This window comes from Pelophylax lessonae (assembly GCF_965119305.1).
Source record: "Pelophylax lessonae genome assembly, chromosome: 9".
Classification (NCBI taxonomy): domain Eukaryota; kingdom Metazoa; phylum Chordata; class Amphibia; order Anura; family Ranidae; genus Pelophylax; species Pelophylax lessonae.
In genome coordinates this window covers 66,660,749-66,684,880 of record NC_138776.1, presented here as the reverse complement: position 1 = coordinate 66,684,880, position 24,132 = coordinate 66,660,749, and the positions used below count along the sequence as shown (strand labels likewise).

Here is a 24,132-nt window from a genome sequence, read left to right as displayed (position 1 = left end):
CAGTCAATGCATAAAGTGGCATTTGAATATTCTTATTGAACTCTATGGTGTTGTTGCCAGGTAGATTGAAGGTCCCTTTAAAGTGGTTGTAAACCCACTTTGATTACTTTTACCTATAGGTAAGCCTATATTAAGGCTTACCTATAGGTGCTGTAAATATCTCCAAAACTCGCACAGTTTAGGAGATATATGCAGTGCATGCAGCTGATGACGTCATCGGCGCATGCGCTCTGAAGAAATGGCCGTCCGTGCCATTTCTTCAGAGCCCAGTGCCGTGACTGGCGGCTCCCGGGCGCATGTGCGGGAGTGACGTCACGCGGCTCCGGCCAGTAATACTGCCGGAGTCCGCAGACCCGGAAGAAGACGGGTGAACATGGATGCGGCCAGCAGCGTGCACATCGTGGGCTTCATTGGAGGTAAGTGTCACATAATGTGCTAGTATGCGATGCATACTAGAACATTATGCATTTACTTTGCAGGGAAGAAAAAAAGAAAAAAAATTTGGAGGAGTTTACTTCCTCTTTAAATGAATCATGAAAAAAACATGGAGGCTGCCATGCTTGGCTGTCATGCCATTCCTTTTGCTTCCAGTCAAGTTTGAGTCAATAACCATAAAAAGCATATAGATAAGCATGCATTTGTTCAAAGAGGTCAGCAATGGCTTCCTCAATCCTTTCTCCTATGACAGGTGTGCTTTCAGATGAAAGTGACATGATCAGAGAAGCTCTGTGTTCTTTCTTTACCTTGGGTCCTACACACCTTGTTCCTGAAATGTAACCTGTTCATCTCAGATACACAATGGTGGCAAAGGGCTCTGCAGTGTCAGATATCACTTTCACATGGGCGGAACGTGCTTTGTGACACGTGCCGTGTATTCACCAGGTCAGCCAGAAACAACAGCAACATTTTTATTCCTGCAGAATTTACATTTCTATCTAAAAATCCATCCTAGATATTTTAGGACAATCACAACTCCAAGAAGCCAGGAAATATACATTATATCAGTGGTTTCCAAACTGTGGCCTGGGGGCCAGATGCGGCCCTTTGCTTGATTTTACCTGGCCCTTGGGGCACTGTTTCATCCACTACCAACAATACCAATACCAATACTACCAATAATACCAACAATGTGGCATTATTCCTCCCACTGACACCAATAAAGGCACTCAATTCCTCCTAATGACACCAACTATGGGGCACAATTCCTCTCAAGTGACGCCAACAATGGGGTTCAACGACCCCAATGATGGGGCACAATTCCTCCCAATGACACCAACTATGGGGCACAATTCCTTCCCAGTGACACCAACAATGGGGCCCAGTGACCCCAATGATGGGGCACAATTCCTCCCAATGACACCAACTATGGGGCACAATTCCTTCCCAGTGACACCAGCAAAGGGGCCCAGTGACCCCAATGATGGGGCACAATTCCTCCCAATGACACCAACTATGGGGCACAATTCCTTCCCAGTGACACCAACAATAGGGCCCAGTGACCCCAATGATGGGGCACAATTCCTCCCAATGACACCAACTATGGGGCACAATTTCTCCCCAGTGACACCAACAATGGGGCCCAGTGACCCCAATGATGGGGCACAATTCCTCCCAATGACACCAACTATGGGGCACAATTCCTAACCAGTGGCACCAACAATGGGGCCCAGTGACCCCAATGATGGGGCACAATTCCTCCCAATGACACCAACTATGGGGCACAAGTCCTCCCCAGTGACACCAAGAATGGGGCCCAGTGACCCCAATGATGGGGCACAATTCCTTCCCAGTGACATCAACAATGGGGCCCAGTGACCCCAATGATGGGGCACAATTCCTCCTAATGACACCAACTATGGGGCACAATTCCTCCCCAGTGACACCAAGAATAGGGTCCAGCGACCCCCAAATGAAGAAATAAGAAATCTTACACGGCAGAATGTTGGGGTATCTGTTCTTCTCTTTGTTCTCGTCTCTGTTCGCCACTTCGAAAGATCCTTGAGGATTTCCCATCTGCAACGACTGTGGAAAATAAAACAAATGAGTCTCGCTATCTATACAATGATGGGAGTGCAGCAAAGCATGAAATTAGATTATACAGGGTCCGCTCTATCACAGTCACAGCACTTGTTAATGGGAGTCACGGAGCGCACCGCACATTGCACACAGCTTAACAAGGAGCAGCTGCTGGTAATGCTCCCCGCACCTGATAATAAGTCCAACTCCAGCGGCAGGACCACGGTGATCACGGCTGGTTGCCGGTTACATGGCGCTTACTGTGTATTGTCTGTAAGGTGTCCCACCTGAAGAATGATTGTCACCTTGCTGCTCTAGGGCCTGTCTTACACCAGAGCTGCTTTAATGTCTACGCTATCACACTCATTCTAATCCAGGGGGGATTTTTATACTTTTTCCTATCTTTATTGACAACTAAGCTGTAAGGCGATCTGTTACATTATAGCAATGGTTGCTCTTCAAAGAAGGGGGAAGAAAGGAACAGGGCAATATTAAAGGGTAACAAAAAATATATATATAGCAAATAAAAAAAAAATCTAACATATAGAATTGCTGTACAAGCCATATTGTCATTTATTATCTTGGCGCCGACTGCCTCCCAGCTCTTTAAGCTGGAAGGCAGAGGTCATGTGACCACTGTGATTCAGCATCAGGAACCGGCCAAGATTCGAACCGTTAATGGGCAGGCTGAATGTACAAAGTCAATCGATCAATCAACTTGGGTACAACCAGCCAGCCAGATTCTCTTGCGATTATCGTTAGCAGTTGCTATAGCCGCTAGCAGGACTGCTGTTAGAAATCACGGGGCCCCGTACAGACTACCTGGCAGGGCCCCCCCAGGAAAATATTAAAGATATATTTAGCTAAAATTACAACAAAATCACTATTAGCAGACACAAATATAACATAACTCACATAATTCCTGCTAAATCTAAGAAAAAAAACGATGTTATTAAATAAAAAAGAAGATGAGATGAGTAAAATATACAGGCTGGGCAGTTGGAGCTCATGGATCAGAGAGACAGAGGGAGAGAAACAAAGTTACAAATAAACTCCTAAGCAGAGATAACATTAGAGCCAGTGCTGGGAGGGGGGCCACACAGGGAGGGGGATTAGTGGGGGACAACTGTCTTTCTCAACAGATAAAAGCTGATAGCAGGGAGAGGGAGAGATCAGATTCAGGTGCTGGAAGAAGATTTCTGTATTTGTTGTCCATCACTAATCCCCCTCTCTGTGTGGGCCCCCCTGTGTGCTCGGGCCCCCTACAAGAGGGCTGGTGGTCCCCCCCTATCAGCGGCCCTGGCCGCTAGTAATAATCACTGTCTTCTCCCAGCAGGGACAGCTTCCCCCACCCACCCGGCACAATTGTTCGGCAGGAGGGATCCCCTTGTCAGCACTGTCTGCGTTGATGGGAGAAACCTATGGTCGTAGGAAAGAAATTTGCACTGTGTATAGCCGGCCTTAGGCATGTCACCTTACTTGGAAAACCCTCTGTTGTGTAGCCATCCAAAATCCCTGAGATTGCTGCTGAGTGCCACCATCTTAGATCAGCAGCCCCAGCAGACTAAGAACGATCACTCCAGTGACATTCTATAATAATCCTCAATACTCCCCCCCTGGCAGCTACAATTAAGTTTATGTAAGCAAGTGTGGGGGGGGGGCAGAAGAGCTGGGCCAGCACAGAGAGTAATTCAGCACTCTCAGAAGCGGAGTGGGCCATAGCGTGCAAGAAGGGAGGGGGCTGTGCTAGGGAAATGACTACTCAATTTTTCCAGAAACTTTACAGCACAAATGAATAAAAAATACGTTCTAAAAAAAGAAAAAACTGCATGTAAGTACTTTTTACACCTGATTTTTTAAGTTGGTGACAGGGTCTCCTTAAATACTTTTCACTTTTTCTCCTTTCACTTTTATTTAATCATTGTCAAGCAGCTGGGGCAGCATTGTCACTGGAAGTAACAGCCTACTGAAGCAGTTCTGAAATGACCCTCTGGTACTATACACTAGATGTGGGCTAGGAAGGTGCTGGGACTTCTGCTGGCACGTTGACCTGATGATTGCTCACTTCCACATAGGAAATTGAAGATATTCTTCATAACCGTTCTCCTATGTCAAAGTGATACCAGGCAGTGAAAACCTCATTCTCTTTATTCCTGACCATAATGCTGCTACCATTTCCTCTTAACAGTAAGAGGCTGTCCGATGTCTGACCCCAGTTGCATTATAATGAATCATGTCCGTGCACGGCTCTTCATAAGGATCTCTCTATACATACACTGACAGGCCACTTTATTAGGTACACCTGTTCAATTGCTTGGTAACACAAATTGCTAATCAGCCAATCACATGGCAGCACCTCAATGCATTTAGGCATCTAGATGTGGTGAAGATGACTTGCTGAAGTTCAAACTGAGCATCAGAATGGGGAAGAAATGGGAATTTAACCGCTTGCCGACTGCTCACAGTATATTTACTGCAGCGGTCAGCCCCTCACAGGCAGAGCGACGTAGGTCTACGTCACTAGCCTGTGAGGCTCTGGGGAGCAAGCGCGCGCCGCCGGAGGCGCGCTCCTGCGCGGTCACAGACCCCCCCCGCGCGTGTGACCAGCGGACCCGATGTCCGCCAGTCACTCGGCGATCGTCGGTGGAGAGGGAGAAAGGCAGGCGGCTAGTGTAAACAAGCCGCCTGTCATTCTCCCCTGTGTAGGAATAGTGATCATACGGTTCTACTATGTAGGACCGTTGATCACTGTTCCTACACCTCAAGCCACAGCCAATCGCAGTTAGAATCACGCCCCTAGGGACACACACAGCCCCTCCCTCTCAAATAAAGTTAACCCCTTCACTGCCAGTGTCATTTTTACAGTAACAGTGCATATGTATAGCACTGATTACTGCAGTAATGTCACTGGTAACCCCAAAAGTGTCAAAAATGTCAGTCAAGGGTCCGATCTGTCCGCCGCAATGTCGCAGTCCCGCAGAAAAAAAATCGCAGATCGCCGCCATTACTCGTTAAAAAAAAAAACACCAAAAATGACAAAAATCTTTCCCTTTGTTAGTAAACGCAATAACTTTTGCGCAAACCAATCAAAATACGCTTTTTGCGATTTTTTTTACCAAACATAGGTAGCATAAAACAAATTGGCCGAAAATGTTAAAAAATTTAGATTTTTACATTTTTTTGGGGGGAATTTCATATAAAAAAATGTGAAAAATATTGTTATTTTTGCAAAATTGACGCTTTTTTTGTTTATAGCGCATGATTAAAAAATCGCACAGGTGATCAAATACCACCAAAAGAAAGCTCTGTTTGTGGGGAAAAAAGGACGTCAAATTTGTTTAGGTACAGCGTCGCACGACCGCGCAATTGTCCGTTAAAATCACGCAGTGCCGAATCGCAAAATACCCCCTGGTCAGGAAGGGGGTAAAATCTTCCGGGGCTTAAGTGGTTAAGTGACTTTGAACATGACATGGTTGTTAGTGCCGGACGGGCTGGTCAGAGTATTTAAAAACTGCTGATCTACTGGGATTTTCACACACAACCATCTCTCGGGTTTACAGAGAATGGTCCGGAAAAGAGAAAATATTCAGTGAGCGGCAGTTGTGTGGATGAAAATGCCTTGTTGATGTTAGAGGAGAATGGGCAGGCTGGTTCCAGTAATAAATAAGTGTTTGTACATCGGCAGTAGTTGAATGCAGGATCCAGCGGTTGTCATTACACAGGCCCTTTGGTGACTTTGTCCTCCACTATGTCTATACTGTGCAAATTCCTACCAACACTTATGTGCTTCCAACCACGGAATCAGCAATGGTCACCTGTGCACTGAACATAGCAGGGGATCTACATCATGCTGTGTTAAAGGGAACCAGTACTGGGAGAAATAATCTCTCCCACTAAAGCCGGCCATAGATGGATCGAATCTCAGCTGGTTTACCAAGAAACGGCCGAGATTCCATCCATTCATGGGCAGGCTGGTTGTACTGAAGTCGATCCATCGATCAACTTCAGTACAACCAGCCTGTTGGGTTTTTTCAATGCAATCACTGCTTGCAGCTATAGCGGCCAGAAGTCATCATTGTGTTCTGCCGGCAGGGAAGGCTCCCGTGGTGGAAGGAAAGAAAATTGTATAATCAATGGGCTACTTAAGGCCTTGTTCACACGTTTTCTGTTTTGTTTTTTTTGAAGGTTCTAAAAAGCTGATTTGCTCAGAGGCAATGTGCTGCCTCCTGGACACCTGTTTTTAAAGGGAACACCAGGTTGCAGCCGCATGCTTTAAAAGTCGTTGCATTGCCCTGTGGCACAGTACCATTCACTGGAATTGGGAGCGTTTGGAACCGATTCCTCCTGCCAAATGTCACATGATTTTCCACTCTGTGTGCAACAATAACTTGTGGGCATTCAGGGGGCAGTAAAAATGCAGATCAACTGCCTATTTTCACATCCCCTCTGCTGCCCGGCTATCTGGAGTCTACCATCTCCCAGGCTGGCTCTGACTTCAATACTTTCATTGACCCGGAACAAGCATGTAGATTACAAGTCAGAAAATCTGATTTGTACCCTCATTCCAGGTCAGGGTGCTACGAAGGATTGATTATAACGGGTTGTCAAGGCTACCAGGCAGTTAGCATTTTCAGGAATAGCAGCCTCCTTATTTTTTCAGGAATGGCAGCCTCCTCATTCTTTCAGATGATGTTCACTTTACTTTACGTCTAATTATTATGTTGATTTCACAGCTTGTGGACTGTAAAGGGTTCAAGGGAGACTGCTGAATTTTTGATAGGTCAAGGACAGCCAGATGGAAGCAAGAGATGCTCCGGATTTCATGCACATTTTTGCGATGATCAGCCCTTTGTGCCGTGGTATAGGGTGATTATGTGCTCCTGCCTTATAGCACAAGGAAATCTCTGTGCCTGTTCTATGGAGAATATAGTTGGCCATACATAGAGGATATTTTGGCTTGTTCCTGGTGAACCCTGGGTGGCCCTATTGGCATTACTCTGCCCGACATCCTTCGATCTGATAGTGGGAGATTCATTTATCTGCGCTGTTAGCATGGATAGGGCAATTGATCATTTTTTCTCTTGTTCAGCCTGCAGGGCTCAACCAAGCAGAGGGACCTACCATGATCCTTGCTTGTTGCCTTCATGACCCTTCCTGAGCTGATCATACAACCTTAGACCCTATACACACTGGGCATTTAGTCCTGGTGCGCGAGGCTCTTACTTTTAGGTGTAGGCAGGAGACACAGGTGCACCGTCCAGCCCCGCTAATGGCAGCCTAGTAAACTTTATGAAAGGCTGACAGCTGCTGCAGCTGGACATGGTTGGACAGTGCACTACCTACTTCTAACACTATATGCCCAGGGACAAATGTTCAGAACACAGACTTCTTGTATTCCAGGCAGTCATCCCTGGGAACATACTGCACTAAACGTTAGTAGCACTTCGTGCACCCTCTAGCCTTGTCCAGCCACAGCAGCTGTCAGCCTCTCATAGAGTTTGACAGGTTCCCGGCAGCAGGGCTGGATGGTGTACCTGTGCCTTCCATCCACATCTAAACATAGGAGCCTCATGCATTTGTTCAAGTCAGGTGAGCTGATTGATATCAGCAGACTATCTTCAGTCTATAATGACATGAAATACCCACAATGCTCCTAGTAGACGAAGGCCATGTGGTCTAACCTGCCAAGGCTCATCACCTGAAGGGTTCACCTCGTGGGAAAAAACCAAGAAGGTCATTTTCATACAAAATAATAATGTGATGTGGTGATGCGGACATGACTCATGCGCAATATGCATTTTAATGAAGGAAACTTGTTCTAGGAGAGTATAGTGGCTGCCATTGTTTTTCTAAGTTCTCCCAATCCTTTTATTGTTAATATTTTATAATATATATATATATATATATATACACATATACATACACATATACATATACATACACACACACACAGTGCATCCGCGCTTCACTTTTTCCACATTATGTTATGTTACAGCCTCATTCCAAAGTGGATTAAATTAATTATTTTTCTCAGAATTCTACAAACAATCCCCTATAATGACAACATGAAATAAGTTTGAAATCTTTGCAAATTTTTTAAAAATAAAAAAATTCTCATGTACATAAGCATTCACAGCCTTTGCTCAATACTTTTGTTAGGCCCCTTTCACACTGTCCGCTCCGTCGGGGGACTCCGTTTTTCTTAGCGGGGGATGAATCCCCCGCTGAGCAGGCGGATGGCAGCTCTGTCTCCGCTCTGTGTGCAGAGACAGAGCTGTCAGGTCCCTGCTGTCCTCTATGGGGGAGTCGGATGAGTACGGACCGCCTGTCCGTTCTCATCTGATCCCATCCGCCAGACGGATGGAAAATAGGGTTTGACGGACAGGATCGGATGTCAGCGGACATGTCTCCGCTGACATCCGCTGCCCCATAGCGATGCATGGGGCATCCATTCAGATGCACCTAAAAAACTGACAGGCGGATATGAACGGTCCGCATGTGTGAAAGGGGCCTTAAAGCACCTTTGGCACCAATTACAGCCTCAAGTCTTTTTGAGAATGATGCTACAAGCTTGGCACACCTATTTATTGGGCAGTTTCTCCCATTATTCTTTGCAGGACCCCTCAAGCTTCATCAGGTTGGAACGAGGAGCGTCGGTGCACAGCCATTTTCAGATCTCTCCAGAGAAGTTCAATCAGGTTCAAATCTGGGCTCTGGCTGGGCCACTCAAGGACATCCACAGAGTTGTCACGTAGCCACTCCTTTGTTATCTTGGCTGTGTGCTTTGGGTCATTGTCCTGTTGGAAGATAAACCTTCGCCCCAGTCTGAGGTCCAGAGTGCTCTGGGGCAGGTTTTCATCAAAGATGTCTCTGTACATTGCTACATTCATCTTTCCCTCAATCCTGACTAGTCTCCCAGTTCCTGCTGCTGAAAAACATCCCCACAGCATGATGCTGCCAACACCATGCTTTACTGTAGAGATGGTATTGGCCAGGCGATGACTGGTGCCTGGTTTCCTCCAGATATGACGCTTGCCATTCAGGCCATTCAGGCCAAAGAGTTCAATCTTTGTTTCATAAGACCAGAGAATTATGTTTCTCATGGTCTGAGAGTCCTTCAGGTGCCTTTTGGCAAACTCCAGGCGGGCTGTCATGTGCCTTTACTTGTGGAGTGGCTTCCATCTGGCCACTCTACCATGCAGGCCTGATTGGTGGAGTGCTGCAGAGATGGTTGTTCTTCTGGAAGGTTCTCCTCTCTCCACCAGGAAACACTGGAGCTCTGTCAGGGTGACCATCAGGTTCTCAGTCACCTCCCAGACTAAGACCCTTCTCCCCCGATTGCTCGGTTTGGCCAGGCGGCCCACTCTAGGAAGAGTCCTAGTGGTTCTAAACTTCTTCCATTTAGGGATGATGAAGGCCACTGTGCTCATTGGACCTTCAATGCTGCAGACATTTTTCTGTACCCTTCCCAGATCGGTGCCTTGATACAATCCTGTCTCTGAGGTCAACAGGATGCACCTGAGCTAAATTTTGAGTGCCATGGCAAAGACTGTGAATACTTCTATACATGTGATTTTTTTATTTTTTTATTTTTAATAAGTCTGCAAAGATTTCAAACAAACTTCTTTCATGTTGTTATTATGGGGTATTGCTTGTAGAATTTTGAGGAAAATAATGAATAAAATCCATTTTTGAATAAGGCTGTAACATAACAAAATGTGGAAAAAGTGAAGCAGTGTAAATACTTCCCAGATGCATATATATATATAAATATATATACCGTATATACTCGAGTATAAGCCGAGTTTTTCAGCACATTTTTTTGTGCTGAAAACATCCCCCTCGGCTTATACTCGAGTCAACAAAAAAAAAAAAGTTCCCGGCCGATCCGACGTGTTTAAGATTTAAAAATGGCGCCGCCCGGCATATACATGTCACCGCGCATGCGCCGCCACCGCTCGGGACAGGTCGGAAATAACCGAACGTATACCAGCTTTCCCGAGCGGCGGCGGCGCGTGCGCAATGACGTGTCGGAGCCAGGCAGCGCCATTTTTAAAATGAAGGCGCCTCTGGAACAGGTAAGTGAAACACAGCTGCACTAGTATGCCCACAACCCCGCATCCTCTTGTACCATGCTTGATACCCTGAATTCTCCTGTACATGCCAGCCACACTGCATTCTCCTGTACCATGCCAGCCACACTGCATTCTCCTGTACCATGCCTGCCACCCTGCATTCTCCTGTACCATGCCAGCCACCCTGCATTCTCCTGTACCATGCCAGCCACCCTGCATTCTCCTGTACCATGCCAGCCACCCTGCATTCCCCTGTACCATGCCAGCCACCCTGCATTCTCCTGTACCATGCCACCCACCCTGCATTCTCCTGTACCATGCCAGCCACCCTGCATTCTCCTGTACCATGCCAGCCACCCTGCATTCTCCTGTACCATGCCAGCCACCCTGCATTCCCCTGTACCATGCCAGCCACCCTGCATTCTCCTGTACCATGCCACCCACCCTGCATTCTCCTGTACCATGCCAGCCACCCTGCATTCCCCTGTACCATGCCAGCCACCCTGCATTCTCCTGTACCATGCCACCCACCCTGCATTCTCCTGTACCATGCCAGCCACCCTGCATTCTCCTGTACCATGCCTGCCACCCTGCATTCTCCTGTACCATGCCAGCCACCCTGCATTCTCCTGTACCATGCCAGCCACCCTGCATTCTCCTGTACCATGCCTGCCACCCTGCATTCTCCTGTACCATGCCAGCCACCCTGCATTCTCCTGTACCATGCCAACCACTCTGCATTCTCCTGTACCATGCCAGCCACCCTGCATTCTCCTGTACCATGCCAGCCACCCTGCATTCTCCTGTACCATGCCAGCCACCCTGCATTCTCCTGTACCATGCCTGTCACCCTGCATTCTCCTGTACCATGCCAGCCACCCTGCATTCTCCTGTACCATGCCAGCCACCCTGCATTCTCCTGTACCATGCCAGCCACCCTGCATTCTCCTGTACCATGCCCGCCACCCTGCATTCTCACCCTAGGCTTATACTCGAGTCAATCATTTTTCCCATCTTTTTGTGGTAAAAGTAGGGGCCTCGGCTTATACTCAGGTCGGCTTATACTTAAGTATATACGGTATATATATATATAACATTTATTTATTTATTGCAGATACTTATATAGTGCCGTCAATTTATGCGGCACTTTGCATATATATTGCATATTCACATCAGTCCCTGCCCTCAAGGAGCTTAGCTACAATCTAAAGTCCCTAACTCACAGTCATACATATACTGTATATACTGTACATACTAGGGCCAATTTAGACAGGAGCCAATTAACTTATACAGTTATGAAGGCAAAAAGGGGTCGAACTAGGTACTAGCAAGGTGTACCTAATAATGTGGCCGGTGAGTGTATATATATATATTATATATTTGTTTTCTAAAGCTTCACAAAAGAATACAGACTTACATTGTACTCCTCCCGGAAAAGCTTCCCATCGTCAGCTGATCTTATCCTGACCTCTTGCTCCAACCTATCCACTCCAATAGGTAGGTACGTCTTGCTCACAGTGGGGGAATTGCTGATTAACAACACCCTCTGCTGCTCTGTAGAGAAAAAATAATAGAAAAACAATAAAAAAAAATGACTACCATTATCATTCTTAATAGACCATAGCTAGTCTCACAATTCCACTCTTGGCCAATATCTGCCAATAACATTGTCATTGCTTATTACAACAAAGTGATATCTTACTGATTTATTTATAGGGACAAACAATGTTTGCTTTTGTTGGTATTGTCCTTCAATCATTATTTTTTAATTCTATACATTTTATCGGTAAAAAGCAGTAAAAACTGAAATAGAGCTTTGCCCCCTCTTTATCAGCGGTCATTTTAAAACAAGTTTTACTATAAATATAAAGTACACATTTCATTCCCATTTATTATGACAATAAACTTGTGCTCTTGGTATAGACCAGTGGTTCTCAACCTTTTTTTTTAGTCAAGGCACTCTTTAACCACTTAAGCCCCGGAGGATTTGGCTGCTCAATGACCAGGGCCTATTTTGCGATTCGGCACTGCATGACTTTGATGGACAAATTGCGCGGTCGTGCGACGCTGTACCCCAATGAAATTGACGTCCTTTTTTCCCCACAAACAGAGCTTTCTTTTGGTGGTATTTGATCACGATTTTTATTTTTTGCGCTATAAACAAAAAAAGAGCGACAATTTTTGAAAAAATAACAATATTTTTCACATTTTTTTTATATGAAATTCTCAAAAAAAAATGTAAAAATCAAAATGTTATAACATTTTAGGCCAATTTGTTTTCTGCTACATATTTTTGGTAAAAAAAAAATCGCAATAAGCGTATTTTGATTGGTTTGCGCAAAAGTTATTGCGTTTACTAACTATGGAAAAGATTTATGTAATTTTATGTTTTTTTTTTTTTTTTACTAGTAATGGTGGCGATCTGCGATTTTTTTTTGCGGGACTGCGACATTGCAGCGGACAGACCGATCCCCCGACTGACATTTTTGACACTTTTGGGGGTACCAGTGACATTACTACAGTAATCAGTGCTATAAATATGCACTGTTACTGTCAAAATGACACTGGCAGGGAAGGGGTTAACTTTATTGGTGATCAAGGGGTTAAGTGTGTCCCTAGGGGTGTGATTCTAACTGTGGGGGGGGGGGGGCGTAGCTTGTGATGTGATCTCAGAGACATACGATCCTACATAGCAGGATCGCATAACCTCTGTTATTACATCAGGGAGAATGACAGACGGCTGTGTTTACATCAGCCATCTGTCTTTCTCCCTCTCCTGAGGGAGATCGCGAGTGGCCGGCGGCCATCAGAGCCACCGGTCACACGCGCTGGCTAGGCAGGGAAGGAAGGGGGGCGGGAGTGCAACGCCGGCGGGAAGCGCTCGCCCCCTACAGGCTCGTGGCTGAGCGACGTTGGGCTACGTCGCTTTGCCTGTAGGGGGCTGACTGCCGCATTATATAGTCGTGCGGCGGTCGCCGGTGGCTGGAAGGTTGAAATGGTGAACAATACAAAACCTATGGCTTTGTGCAACTACAAGGCAGGCTTGATCCACCAGCCGGCTTGTATTCATTTTTGGGCAATCTTTAGGCATTTTGCCTAGGCACCCCTGAAGAAACGTCAAGGCACCCCAGTGGGCCTGGGCACCCTGGTTGAAAAAGGCTGGTATAGAGCACAATAATTGTTTTTTTTTTACAAATGCAAAACATTTTTAATTCATTTTTCAATTTTCTTAATTTTTTAAGATAATAGAAAGTAAAACATTAAAAAATATAGCTGGGGAGAGGGTGGGAAAAGAGGAGTTAATCAGTGCTAATTAGTCTTACCTAACTAGGTCATCAGACATCAAAGTGGAATAAACTTTATTAATACTAGAAAAACATTTTATTTTTTTAAGGCTTAAGGGGATATACGTTTAAATATTATTTAAAAAAAAATGAAAGAGAAAATTTTATATATACAGTATCTCACAAAAGTGAGTACGCCCCTCACATTTTTGTAAATATTTTATTATATCTTTTCATGCGACAACACTGAAGAAATTACACTTTGCTACAATGTAAAGTAGTGAGTGTACAGCTTGTATAACAGTGTATATTTTCTGTAGTGTTGCAGTGTTCAGTACCTGAACCACTCTTCTGGGAAGGCTGTCAGCAAGGGTTAGGAGTGTGTTTATGGGAATGTTTTCCAGAAGTGCATTTGGGAGATCAGGCACTGATGTTGGATGAGAAGGCCTGGCTCACAGTCTCTGCTTTAATGCATCCTAAAGGTGTTCTATAGGGTTGAGGTCAGGACTCTTGTGACCCAAACTCACTCATCCATGTCTCTATGGACCTTGCTTTCTGCATTTTGTTCAAATCATTTGGTGGAGGGGGGGTTATGGTGTGGGGTTGTTTATTAGGGGTTGGGCTTGGACCCTTAGTTCCAGTGAAGGGAACTTTTAAGCATGCCAAGACATTTTGGGCAATTTCATGCTTCCAACTTTGTGGGAACAGTTTGGGGGTGGCCCTCTCCTGTTCCAACATGACTGCGCACCAGTGCACAAAGCAAGGTCCATAAAGACATGGATGAGCGAGTTTGGGTTGGAGGAACTTGACTGGCCTGCACAGAGTCCTGACCTCAACCCGATAGAACACCTTTGGGATGAATTAGAGCAGAGACTGCGAGCTAGGCCTTCTCGTCCAACATCAATGCCTGACCTCACAAATGCGCCTCTGGAAGAATGGTCAAACATTCCCATAGACACTCCTAAACCTTGTGGACAGCCTTCCCAGAAGAGTTGAAGCTGTTATAGTTGCAAAGGGTGGGCCAACTCAATATTGAACCCTACGGACTAAGAGTGGGATGCCATTAAAGTTCATCTGTGTCCCAATACTTTTGACAACATAGTGTATCATCATGTGACCATTACAATGTGTTCCAAAAGTTTTTACAATTTTTTTATTTTTTAAAATAATTTTTATTGTTCTACTATTAACAAACAAAAGAGTCAGACCAAATAGTAAGAGTCCAAATTGATTTAATAGTTCACACATAAGACAGCCAATGTGTGTTACTACAAGTAACCCAGGAACATCTTGACCATCCAGATTCATCCAAATCAGAGGTCTCCATGCCCTTCCAGTTGTTCAGGAACTACAATTCCCATCATGCCTAGTCTTGTCTGTGCATGCCAGAGTTTTACAATGCTTCATGGGATGTGTAGTTCTGCAACAGCTGGAGGGCCGTAGTTTGGAGATCCCTGATCCAAATCTACCCTATACAGATCTATCTAGTAAATCCTGTTCTTGAGTCCACTTAAAGTGACACTAAATTCTGGTTATAAAAAAAATCTATTCTATCAAAGTATGTGTTTTCAACCCAAAAAAGTCCCTTTTTATTGCTCTCAGCTTCCTCCAAATCTCCAAAATCGACCCTCTTGCAGACTTCCAAGATGGACTACAGGCTGTGGTCTATTCCAAGCAAACTAAATTGAGGAGGAAAAGGAGGAGATGTGGGGGGGGGGGGGGGGAGCGCTCACAGAGGACATTACAAGGAGGCAAGAAAACACTGTAAGAAAAGATTTCCTGAAAATGGATTACAAGGTCATTAAAGTGGTTGTAGACCCTTACATATTCCCAGTGAAGTGACTGGCCTCAGGTGATACAAAGAGATAAAACAAATCCTCCTACATAAGTTGTACCTGTTTATCTGTAGTTTTCTCTTCTCTGCATCCTTTCAAATTCACAAATGTATAAAGCTTGTCAGAGATGTCAGAAAAAAGGGGGCAGAGAGCTGAAGTCACACACTGCAGAACTCAGTGAGGAGAGCTCTGAGAGCTGATTGGAGAGATGGGACACACCCCCCTTCACACAGCACACAGGAACAAAGCTGAGGCTGTCAATCACAGGCTGTGTGCTTGATTTCCCTCCCCTGTCACCTTTTTCTCTTGGTGTCAGGAAAACTTGTCAGAAGTGATTCATGCTCATAGCAGAGGAACAAAGCAGCAGACAGAAATGACACTTAGTGCTCTGGATTGAGACAAGTACACACACTATAGAGGGATATGCTTTGTTCATATTTCATGTCTAAGGTTTACAGCCATTTTAAGTAGAGTATAAGAATGGATTCTTTTTGGGGGAAAAAAAAGATATAATAAGTATCACTTTCAGTTCTGACTTCATTCTAAGTCCTGATAAGGGGAGTGGTTTGGACAAACACATGGCCTGTTTTATGTTTGAATTATATAAGCAATTTGATTTGCGGCTTATGTTCCTTCTTCTCTATGGCGGCTTATTGAGTTGGATCCGAGGTTGTGGCGTTGGTATTGGTGAATATCATATGTGGAAACCCAGTGGATCATACTGATTATTTTTAGAGACACCCGGGACAGGTCTATTACTTCTCATGTGTGCTTGATCTCTATAATTGGTTGGCGTGGCTTGCTACCCAGTGAGATGCATCATTATTCTGAGAAGAATTAGAAACACTTATTTCACTATATACTTTCTTTACTATTGGCACATGGACTCACACCTATTTTGAACCTTATGGACTATTTAATTCAATGTTTGATTGTACATTGATACATTTTCAGTATTTTATTTCTTACATAGTAACAAGAAGCCCACTATTATTTATGTATATATATATATATATATATATATATATATATATATACATACATACATATTTGAAATTAAAACTTTATTATTTTGTAGAAATGGCATGGTGTGGGCAGATTTCTGCCCATCACAGGCTGTGTCATGCCCCTCCAGCCTGTTTCTTAGAATAACAGGGAGGTGAAGCCTCCATCAATCTACTTGTAACATCCAGCCCCCATTGTGTTTAGCTGGTTAGTGAGCATGGAGGAGGAGGAGAGGGGAAGCGGGCTGTCATTTACCACTGTGTATACGGCCTCATGTATAACTCTATAGTCATGGGGGCTGCTCAGATGTCATAGGGAGGAAATGCTCAGCATAGAAAGTCACTGAAAACTGAGCATGTGCAGAGTTGCCAGCACAGCTGCAAACTCCGTAGCTGAATTGGGACATGGACAGAAGGCAGAGATAGAGAACAGCAGGATCAACCAGGTTTTTTTGCAGAATACAGAAAACAAATCTCATAGTGACTAAGTGAGTATGAACAGCATGTAATACACCATGTATTGATAGTTTTTTTATGATGTAGGTTTAGTGACACTTAAAGCTGAAGCTGGTAAAAAAAAAAAGTTTATTTGGATATATTCCTCAATAGCCACAAACTACATATTATCCGCTTTTTGTACACCAAATTCTTTTGCAAACCAAGATATTATCTTGTAAAAGTAGAACTGCCATCATCACTGTGCTGTACATAGCTTGTGCAGAGAGCAGAGCTGTGGGAGGGGTCCAGCAGGCTCCACCTACTACAGGCTGCCTGTAGAAAACTACAGGAAGGGGCGGAGACAAGACCAGTCATCCTGCACAAGGAGAGAGAGCAGCAGTAACCGGTCTTTATTACAGGAAACCCCTGCGCACTGTTTGAATTCGAGGCTGTGTACCTGTACCTGGACGGATGTCAAAGTGGGCACAGCAGCTGGGTCCGTGCAGCTGCTGCATCCTAATAGACATTTATGGGACTGCCTGAACAGGGATGCACAGAACTCCTGTGATTGACATCTGTACACTGCAGTGTGCCCTGTGTGAACAATGCCAAAAGATAAAAAAAAGGTGACAACAGTATTTTAGGGTAAAAAAAACATGTCATGTGCTTAGTAAACACAGTGGTTTTGGTTTTAGTAAACTAACTGCCATCCATTGGGGGGTTTAGATCTACTTTAAAAGTACAGCAACACAATGGAATGACGCTCACTTGGGGCACATCATATGACCGCACTCGGGACAATTGCAGATCTCCCATACTGTATGTGTACTGCGGGTTGCCCCAGAATGTACATGGGATCCACATCATACCAGCGATCTTGCCTTATGCAATTTATGGGCCTTGGGCACTATTGCAGCCATTGTATGATCAAATCTCAACTGCCCACCACAAATAGAATTAGATGTGGGTTCAACAGCAACTAAGTGTCTGCTGATATCTACCTCTTTGGAAGCTTATGGCAGGCAAGTTATCAGTTGGTATTCTCCCCTATGGCTCACAAATATCCCCACAGAATATCCTGCTGGTGTGTGATCTCATTTGTTGATCCATTAGTGATTATTTAGTATCACAGTGATTGTGTATGCAGTATCTATAAAGTCTCCTGAAGAAGCCTGTTGAAACATGTTGAGCTGAAGCTACTGCTCTCTACTGTAGCCACATGGATGTTCTATGAGGTTTTTTTATGAATATGCTATTGTTTTAAAATGTTTATAATAGAATATGAATATTTTTATACTTATTTGCATTGGCAACTTTAAAATCCTGTCTGTCGGGATTATTGGGGATTAAATAATAGAAAAAAAAATGGATTTAAAAAGCCATGTATATTCAGTCTCATAGAGATTGTGAACAGCACAGCTTCCATCTTGTTTGAAGGTGAATGAAAGTTCATATGTGTTCATTTGCAAAATGTCTGTTACAAGAGAGACTAGAATTTCAACAGAGATCTTTGTATTTCTTTTAAGATCATAAATAAGATGGTACATTGACATCTCATCAGATAAGGGTCAATTAGCGAGACACCATACTAGTCACTGATTTTAGCCAGACGTTAGTCTGTCTGTATTTAACAATAGCCCAGTATACTCTATCAGACATTTGAACTATATATTTTTAAAGATACATTATTATGTGTGAGAAGATATTAGCAATAATTATGTCATTATATTATGTAAGGCATATACATATTTAGAAATTATCTGTTTATATTCTTACAGTAGTAATCTTACTTAGACAAAGAGTGAATACTAATTACCTCACTTTTACATGTCTCTTCCCTCTACATATGTTCTGAACCTTTTATAAGGGATGCGGTGCCTGTGATTCTCAGACACCAGATAATTCCATATTTCCAATGCAGAAATATAACCTAGCTGTCTGCTCATTAATATATAACTACAGTGATGTGCATGCAGATAACCAGAGGCAGATAAAAGTAAATCCCTGAGGTTCAGTTTTTAAAACCATGCAACAATGTCCTAATTGAAACTAGCCCCAAATCCGAAACACACACAGGGGTCTCAGATACACATAGTAAGGAAAAACTGAAGATTTTATCCAAATTATGTCTGCATTTGAAATCGCTTCCAATGATTAAAAAAAGTTAAAGCTGAAATCTGATTGGTTCCTCTGTGCACTGCATTCAGTTTCCTTATCCATCAGCTTCATATGTGAAAGTCTATGTTAGTTCCCCAAATTACAGATTCACTTTGCTGTTTTTTCACACCCAGAGTAGAGTAGAGAATAGAAGTAGGAATAAAGAGATAAGGAATTGGGACTTTTCTGTGTCTTTAGGCTCCCTTCACACTGGGCTTAAAGGGGAAGTAAACCCTTGTATGGTTTTCAGCCAAGGAAGCCGCCATCTTGGCCTCTGTTTAATCTTCAACTGCCATGATGCTGCAGAAGTGATCAGTTATGACACCAGCCATTGGATGGTTTGACACTGTGGTTGAGAGCACAACCAATGTGACAGTTACATTGCCAGGACATGCCGGGAATGGAACTGTTTTTTGAAACTGTTAAATTGATGGATTTACTTCTGCTTCAACCACTTCTGGACCGGAAGGTTTTACCCCCTTATGACCAGGCCATTTTTTGCGATACGGCCCTGCGTTATTTTACTGGAGAATTACGCGGTCGTGCGACACTGTACCCAAATAAAATTTATGTTCTTTTTTCCTACAAATAGAACTTTCTTTTGCTGTTATTTGATCACCTCTGCAGTTTTTATTTTTTGCGCTATAAAAAAACGAATACTGACAATTTTGAAAAAAAATATATATATTTTTTACTTTCTGCTTAAAAATACATCAAATAAAAAAATGTAAAAAATCAAATTTTTTAATTTTTTTTAATTCATTTGTGCCAATATATATTCTGCTATATTTTTGCTTAAAAAAATGCCAGGAGTGTAAATTGATTGGTTTGCGCAAATGTTATAGCGTCTACAAACGATGCAATATTTTTATCGAATTGTTATTTATTTTTTTACTAGTAATGGCGGTGATCAGCGATTTTTAGCGGGAGACAGCTAACTGACACTTTTTGGGGACCAGTGACACCAATAAAGTGATCAGTGCTAAAAACAATGCACTGTCACCGCACCAACACTGGCAGGGAAGGAGTTAACATCAGGGGTGATCAAAGGGTTAAGTGAGTCCCTAGAGGGTGCTTACTAACTGTGGAGGGGTTACACTGATTGGGGGAAGACCGAGATCCTGGTTCCTGCTTAGCAGGAACACAAGATCTCCATCTTGTCCCCTTGCAGAACGGCGATCTGCCTTGTTTACACCGTTTACAATCGCCGTTCTGCCTCTCCTGGGGATGATCACAGGTGGCCGGCAGACATTGGGTCCGCTGGACCCGTTGATTAACATGCCTGCTAGCTAATCACGGTGCGATCATGCCTTTGGTGGTGCAATTGCGCCATCTAGTGGCTATTGAACAAAACGATGTACAGGTACGTCGTTTCGCGCAATAGCGACACTTTTCCACAGCGGCTGCCAGTCGGCAAGTGGTTAAAAAAGAAACGCCTGTACCCTAGACAGAAAAAAACGCTCATATACAGCAATTTTGTACACCGTTTAGACGACTTTAGGGGAGTTTAGCATTTTGTCTGTCAGAAAGTTCCAATCAAAAACACAAACCAGAAGGGTTTTTTTTTCCTGCCTCGAAATGCTGAGCCTAAAATATGCCTCCAATCATCCCAATGTGCATGGGCTCATAGGATAACACTGATCTGCTTCTACAAGCAAAACACAAAACTCCTGCAGAAGCAGCGATTTTTAAGGAAGTGTGCATGGACCTTTAGTCTGCTTGCATGCTTGATGCAGATAAATTACATAAAAGTATAGAAGCCAAACACAGCCAGGCAACTGACATTTCCATAAGGTGATCAGCAGTGGCCACTATATTTCTCCCATGATAGGTGGTCTTGCAACCTTGAGAAGCATACTGGGAAGACAGCCAACCTTTTCAGGGCTATAATTTTTTTTTCCAGGCATCACTGTAACACCCTAGGACACCCCTCTGCCTTCCTTCCAATATAAAAAGTCTAATCCATTCCATTCAGTTTCAGATCTGGTTATAAGTTTGTACATAGGCGTATGCAAGGGGGTGTGCCAGATGTAACTGGGCACACCTAATCACTACGTGCAGTGTAGACTCCCCCTACTGCCTGGGCTTCCCCCATGTTGCCCCCCCTCTGTCCCACAGTGCTGTTGGCTTCCCTCCACTCCTCTACCCCCAGCTGCTGCAGGGGATGTTTCAGGATGGAGTGGGGAAGGGACTAGTAAATGTCATTTAACAGTGCCTTTCTTTTCTAAATGAACACACTCACTCACTGTGTTCATTAATAACTGAAGCATAGTAAACTGTTCACTATGCTTCAGTTTGCTCAGCACTTCACATCCCCTTACTTTCCTGTGCATCTGGGGCTGTAGAGAAAGGCATGTATGATTGAGCTTCGGGGGTGAACACCCTAATGGAATAGGCTGCGCACACCTAGGAGTTTGAATGTGATTCACAATACTAGGAGCAGAAATAGACATTAAGGTGGAACTTTATTCCCTCAATCGACATTAACTTCGTTCAATCCTTTTAGTTTTTTTTTTTTTTTTTTTAGTTACTTCCTGGTTTTTGGCCTTGGTAAAAATTATGTCATATATCCCAGGAGTCTTCAGGAGGGGCTTTCTCAGCTAAACACACCCCCTGCCTGCATGTCTGAACTAAGGGCAGATGGATTCCAGGAAGTAAATGCTACATGAATCGTCTGCCCTTACTCAAGATGGCCATGGCTAATGTTTTTCTACAAACATCATGTAACATGTAACATAATTTCAATAAACTTGCAAAAATAAAAATACATTTCTCAACAAAATAAAGCATGAATACATAGATCAGGGGTCTTCAAACTATGGCCCTCTAGTTGTTCAGGAACTACAATTCCCATCATGTCTAGTCATGTCTGTGAATGTCAGAGTTTTACAATGCCTCATGGGATGTGTAGTTCCACAACAGCTGGAGGGCCATAGTTTGAGGATCCCTGACATAGATGGATGGATGGGTTTGCTGCGAATATAAAAGTGGTTGTAAAGGTAAAAGTTAAGTTAAAAAAAACATTTAATAGTAGCTCCCACCCAAATACTCACCTGAGCCCAAATTCAATCCAGCACTGTGTACATCTGCAGCGGCTCTTCCCCCTTCACCTCGCACTCACAGGCTTGGCTCCTGCTGCTGTCAGTCAAAACCGGTGAACAGAGAACGGGGCCGGGCTGTGTGCCTGAACAGATGCAAACAGCCTGGCTCAGGATCGAGCATGCAAGAGTGCCCCCCTATGAAGTGACTTTCTATGGGAGTGCAGGTGGGGGGGACCCAAAAAAAAGGAGGATCGGGGCTGCTCATTGTACAGAGCAGGTATGAATGACATGTTTATTAGTTTATTGAAAAAAATATTCCTAGCTTTACAATCACTTTAAATATGAATTAAATGGTGTTTTCCATCTGTGGTGCTTGATTACAGTTTACTTCCACTTTAACCAGCACAGACTTTACAAACTGCACTCTCAGTGACCCTGCTAGGTGTTCTATGGAATCCTGCTGCAGGGGAGAACACAGATTAAGGTAAACCCAAAAAACTTGGAATTAGAATAGTAGCTCATACCGGTTTAGTCATTAATATGCGAGAGACAGAAGCAGCCTTGTATAAATTCCACACTAAATTCCTTTAGGATAAAAAGAGACAACACAAGTGCTGACATGGTCCTCAGAATCCACTACAAGGTGAGGACAAGTCAATACTAATGGGTTTTTTTTTTAATTATATTGGGTCCATGTGTTAAGATTCTCATTTATTCAGGTCATGGCATGTACGAGGGGTCTTCAGAAACTTTCCGCACTTTTATATATATATATATAGCTTAGTTAGAAAAAGTGCGGAAACTAGTATATCTAGAAGTAGTTAGTCACTTACACTATATTGTCAGAAGTATTGGGACACCTACCTTTACACGCACATGAACATTAATGGCATCCCAGTCTTAGTCTGTAGGGTTCAGTATTGAGTTGGTCCATCCTTAGCAGCTAAAACAGCTTCAACTCCTCTGGAAACACTGTTTACAAGGTTTAGGAGTGTCTATGGGAATGTTTGACCATTCTTCCAGAAGCACATTTGTGAGGTCAGGTACTAATGTTGGACGAGAAGGCCTGGCTTGCAATCTCTGCTCTAATTCATCCCAAAGGTGTTCTATCAGGTTGAGGTCAGGACTCTGTGCAGCCCAGTCAAGGTCCTCCACCCAAAAGTCACTCGTCCATGTCTTTATGGACCTTGCTTTGTGCATTGGTGCGCAGTCATGTTGGAACAGGAAGAGACCACCCCCAAACTACAAAACATTAAAGAAATTGAACTACCCAATAGGTGCCATCATCCAAAAAATTCAATGCGATCTGGGTTTCCAGACGTATGAATTCTCACAAAATTGCTTCTGTTCCCCAAACTACAAAGTTGGGAGCATGAAATTGTCCAAACTGACTTGGTATGCTGACGCCTTAAGAGTTTCCTTTACCGGAACTAAGGGGCCAAGCCCAACCCCTGAAAAAAAAAAACCCCACAACATAATCCCCCCTCCACCAAATTATTTGGATCAGTGCACAAAGCAAGGTCCATAAAGACATGGATGAGTGAGTTTGGGGTGGAGGAACTTGACTGGTCTGCACAGAGTCCTGACCTCAACCCAATAGAACACCTTTGGGATGAATTAGAGCGGAGACTGTGAGCTAGGCCTTCTCGTCCAACATCAATGCCTGACCTCACAAATGCGCCTCTGGAAGAATGGTCAAACATTCCCATAGACGCACTCCTAAACCTTGTGGAAAGCCTTCCCAGAAGAGTTGAAGCTGTTATAGCTGCAAAGGGAGGGCCAACTCACTATTGAACCCTACGGACTAAGACTGGGATGTCATTAAAGTTCATCTGCGTCCCAATACTTTTGACAATATAGTGTATTTTCCTCTGGATTTGTTCTGTAAGGTTTTACCACTCATTCAGTGCGATTCCCCAGTTCTCATGAGTGTTGGGAACATTCCTGTAATAAATTGATCCAAGGGCTCCTCCACACCATATGCAATAAGTTGTACTGGACAGTCTTGCCCAGTGAAGTCCTATTGGATAGATAAGTCAATTTGCTTTATGTCCATCACGCTACATTGCAATGCGACGTGCCCTGGTACATAAAGATGGATGAAATGTCATTTTGAAAACATAATTTCAATAAAGGTGCAAAAATAAAAAAAATGACCAGTGCTATGAGTCATACCAACACATCACATCCTCCCATCGCATGGCACACCAGCAGCCAGTGCTGTATTTTGGCCTAGGCCAACAAGGCCCAGGCCTGGGGCAGCAAAAAAGCCACCCCCACCA

At 43.8% G+C, this 24,132-nt stretch overlaps 1 protein-coding gene across 1 annotated transcript in view; it reads right to left on the bottom strand.

The window, feature by feature from the left end:
• The window catches only part of PTPRE (protein tyrosine phosphatase receptor type E), a 383,381-nt gene that overhangs the window by 79,209 nt on the left and 280,040 nt on the right, over positions 1-24,132 (bottom strand). Inside the window, exons 5-6 of the mRNA XM_082267389.1 lie at positions 11,509-11,645; positions 1,932-2,022 (exon numbers count right to left, since the gene is read on the bottom strand). Coding sequence (XP_082123515.1) covers positions 1,932-2,022; positions 11,509-11,645 — 228 coding nt within the window. The remainder of the gene's footprint in view (positions 1-1,931; positions 2,023-11,508; positions 11,646-24,132) is intronic.